At 35.9% G+C, this 4002-nt stretch overlaps 1 protein-coding gene across 1 annotated transcript in view; it reads right to left on the bottom strand.

Moving 5' to 3' along the window:
* Positions 1-4002, bottom strand: part of SLC44A1 (solute carrier family 44 (choline transporter), member 1) — a 201468-nt gene that overhangs the window by 97945 nt on the left and 99521 nt on the right. The window contains exon 3 of the mRNA XM_012638521.1: positions 1311-1455. Within this exon, the coding sequence (XP_012493975.1) occupies positions 1311-1455 (145 nt within the window). The remainder of the gene's footprint in view (positions 1-1310; positions 1456-4002) is intronic.

Genomic DNA, 4002 nt, shown 5'->3' with positions numbered 1-4002 from the left:
AGATATGAGTAGTCTTGCTACAAAAAATAATATACAGCCTAAAATCTGTGTTAATTTTATGAGACAATCATAAAGTAGAATAAATGAAACAATCCTCCAAATTGCTAACAGTCCAATTTCCATTTCTCTCAAGGGCTGCAGATGTGTATCAAGAGAAAAACTCTGAGCTGGATATTCTACTGCCCGCCAGTCATATGACACTGGGAAAGTCACTTCGATCTCTCTAAGCCTCTGTCACACCTATCTCACAGGGTAGTATCATACGCTTATAGACTACAGAATGCTACACAAATATTCATTGTTGTTATTTAAATTTTTATTTTCTTGAACTGCATTATCGTATCTTCATTACTGCAAGGAATAACTCTGAGAATGACTAACTATTTGGATTTTTTCAAGTTTGTGAAATCATCAAATTAATCTTATACTTTCCAGTAGGGATCCAGATTTAACCAACAGATTTATATAATAATAAATATAGTTTTTACATGTTATCTTCCTGGAAAATGCATTATAAAAGTACTATAATCTAAAAAATGTTATATGCTTAGCCTTTTCCTATAAAGTGCATTAATTGGATTGGTCAATCTGTTACTTTAAAATTAGTTCAACACTTGAAATGTCTAACAAAGTTTGATGGGGAATAAATATACAGTTCAAACAAATAATTGGCATCATATATGAAATATGCTAGATGAAATATATTTTACCCATTGACATTAAAAACAAAATAATAGCTCTTTTGAGGAAGAAAGGCAATTAAGTCAGGAATTTCACAAAATCCAAAAGATGAATATTGAGAACCCAAAGCAAATTTTAAAGTCTGACAAAGCAAATGTATCTTTTATAAAATTGGAAACTGATATGTACTTATAAATGATGCATCACAAAATGTTTTTTATAACTTTAATGCTTCAAAATCCATTATCATTCCTCTGTCTCCCATCAAGTATAATCTTAGGAGAAAAATTATGTTATTTTCTGGATTAAAACTTAGTGTATAACCTAAAGGATGATGGGAAAACAGAGTACAAAAGTAATCCTCTCAAATGAAGTCTTTATCCATTAAAACCTCAAGGAAATCCATTTTAACATGGCAGCTAATTTTGTTTCCCGAATAATGTATTTCTAGACCAAAAAACCAAAAAAACAAGAAAACCAAGAATGATTCAAGTGTACAGTTAAAATAAAAATCAAAAACACTAAGAGGAATCATATAAAAATATCTTTAAAGTAGAAAGAAAAGCAGGATTTTCTCTGTGGCCCTTTCAAAGTTTTCACAGTGTTCTTCATTTAGCAACAGTCTACTCACTTCCGCTGGGTATGGTCCATGCCACTGTTTGGTATTCCTTCCAACTTTGCATTTTTCTGCCCACAGATATTTCCATAGCTGTCGTATCCTGATACTAGTCTTGCTGCTGCACCTGTTGCTATTGAAAAGCCACAAATAAATCCCTAGGAAAGAAACAGAAAAAAAAAACATACAAATAAACCATCTCAATAGCAACAGTCACTAGTTGATACGATAATAAGCTTCTTTTGTCTGTTGAAGGGAACAAAGAGCTATCTTTCCTTATTGCAAACACTATTCCTCTGTTTTCCTTGGATTGCACATAAACAATACAAAGAAGTCCACCGGGAAACACTATTCAGTACCATAACAAAACAAATCCCAAGCTTTTACATCATAAGATCGTCTTTGCATTTTATAATAATAATAATAGCAGCTTCTCTGTATTGAACATCTGCTCTGTGCCAGGCTGTGAACTAGTTGCTTATTATATATTATCTCTAATCTCCATGAGGAGGAAACTGAGGCCCAGAGAGGTTAAATAAGTTACCCAAAGTCATCAAAGCTGGGGTCAAACCCAGCTTTCTTCATTCTTTAGTTTCATTTGGTTGTAAAGGAGTTCTGTTAAATAAACAGTAGCAAAGGATGAAAGAAAAAAATCCAAAGAACAATTGGTATATGGGTTTTGAATCATTATCATTTCAGTGCACGCAACACTTTCCTTCCTGCAATAAAGCTGTATACAAGCCAAAGAATTACATCATGAAGTGCTGCCATGCTCTTAATATTGGCGAACGAAGCAGAGTAAGGCACTGGCATCGTGTGCTGTGAAGGTCACTTCATTTCATGGGAATATGCTTCCTCACAATCAAAGGCAAATGGCAGACACTTCAGAATCGCATCATGCTTGCTAAGTCAAACGTGTACGGACCAAAACAAAGCAACACAAGCCTACATTTAACAGCAGGCTACTGGGTGTGAGGAAAGGAATCAAGGTGAATCTCAACTGAAAAACTGATTGGGGTTAAGAGATATTCTTTCACCCTGGTCATTAAAAGGTTGAGTTTTTGTTATCTTTAGTAAAATGACTAAGAAGGCAGAGATTATCACTATTTCATTCATGATAGCCAAGTATCGTAAACAGTACTTACCTAAATAGCCCCGCTAGATCTCAGGCCTAGAGCAGTAAATATTATACTATTAAATATATTCGTATGTAATTCCTCAAAGAAAAGTATTTCCCCCTTAAATATAGTTACCTAAAAAAAAGCAAACAAGTTCTTTTCTAAATAACCCCTGTACTTTCATTGTGCAGGTAAGGAAGGTGAGAGGGCAGAGTAGAGAGTGTAGCTCTAGTCGGCAGAAACTTCTTGAAACTACGCTTTGTAAGAAAGTAGACTCGGAGTAGGGACTACCCCGACTTGGTACTCTCTAGCTCTCTGATCCTGGACAAGTTACTTCAACTTTCTGCCTCAATTTACTCACCTAAAAAATGGAAATAATGAGTGTGTGGCTCATCAGGATGTTGTAGGGATTAGATGACATAATCCAGTAAGGTGGTTAAGAAACCCCCTGGCACATAGTAGGAGCTCAATAAACATTATCGTTATTAGAAATGAGAACATGCTATAAGGGAAATATGGTGAGGTTTAGGGTCAGATAAACCTGCGATGGTCAATGGAATGCTGATGCCTCCATTTTCTACTTGTGTGACCTTAGACAAATTTGCTTAATTCTCTGTGCCTCAGTTCAACCATCTATAAATTGGAGCTAAAACCACTCACCACAGAGGCTGTTGTGAGAATTACATGAGATAAGACATGTAAAGTGTATGACTCAATAAATGGTAGTACCCTCCTGCCTCACAGCGGCAGCTGACTGCTAGCACCAGGGTTAGGCACAGCTGGCCACTACTTGCGCATTCACACCCATCCTGTCACCCCCTCCCCCTCTCCTGACTCCTCCAAGGACAGGGTAGGGCAGTCAAGCCAACCTCAGAACTTCAACCCAATTTTAAGATATGAGAAAAAAATATTTAATCTTCTACATGCATACACACATACAAATCAGCATACCATTTAAAGCATATTCTTGAACCCCAAATTAGGAAACCAAGAACCGGGCAAAAACTGGGAAAGGAGGTTAAGTATTAGGAGGTTTAATGGCTAACTTTTCTAATACATTTCTTTAACAAGAAGTATCACAGAGTAATAGAAATGGGATGGACTTAGTATTCAGAAAGACCTGGACTCAAACCCTCATGCTACCACTTAGTAACTGTGTGATTCTGATCCAATTACTTTCTTAGACTCTCTTCCCTCCTCATCTCTAACACAGAGTAATACCATCTATCTTGCAGCCCAGTGATGAGAACTAAATGAGATAACACTTCTCCAATCCCTAGCTGAATGTCTGGTACATGGCAGGTGATCAATAAATGGTAGCTGTTGACAGTAAATTTGGGGAAAGTCAGACTAAAGAGGTTAACAACAGTAATTGGAGACTAACAAAACCCCCTTCAGTTTTCTCTTTTAGAACAAAAATTTCTAGGGGGAAAAAGTAAGAAATAATGTCAGTAATTTTGTTACTACAACAAAAATACTTTCAGACCACAATTACAGTCTTCTTTCACTACTAATCTAGAATAGCAAAGCCATTGCTTAATTAAAAGATGATGTTCTTTCACTTTTTATAGGAATTTTCTTCTTCTT

The sequence above is a fragment of the Propithecus coquereli genome, unplaced genomic scaffold, assembly GCF_000956105.1.
Source record: "Propithecus coquereli isolate 6110/MARCELLA unplaced genomic scaffold, Pcoq_1.0 Scaffold130, whole genome shotgun sequence".
NCBI lineage: Eukaryota > Metazoa > Chordata > Mammalia > Primates > Indriidae > Propithecus > Propithecus coquereli.
This window is presented reverse-complemented; position numbering and strand designations above follow the sequence as displayed.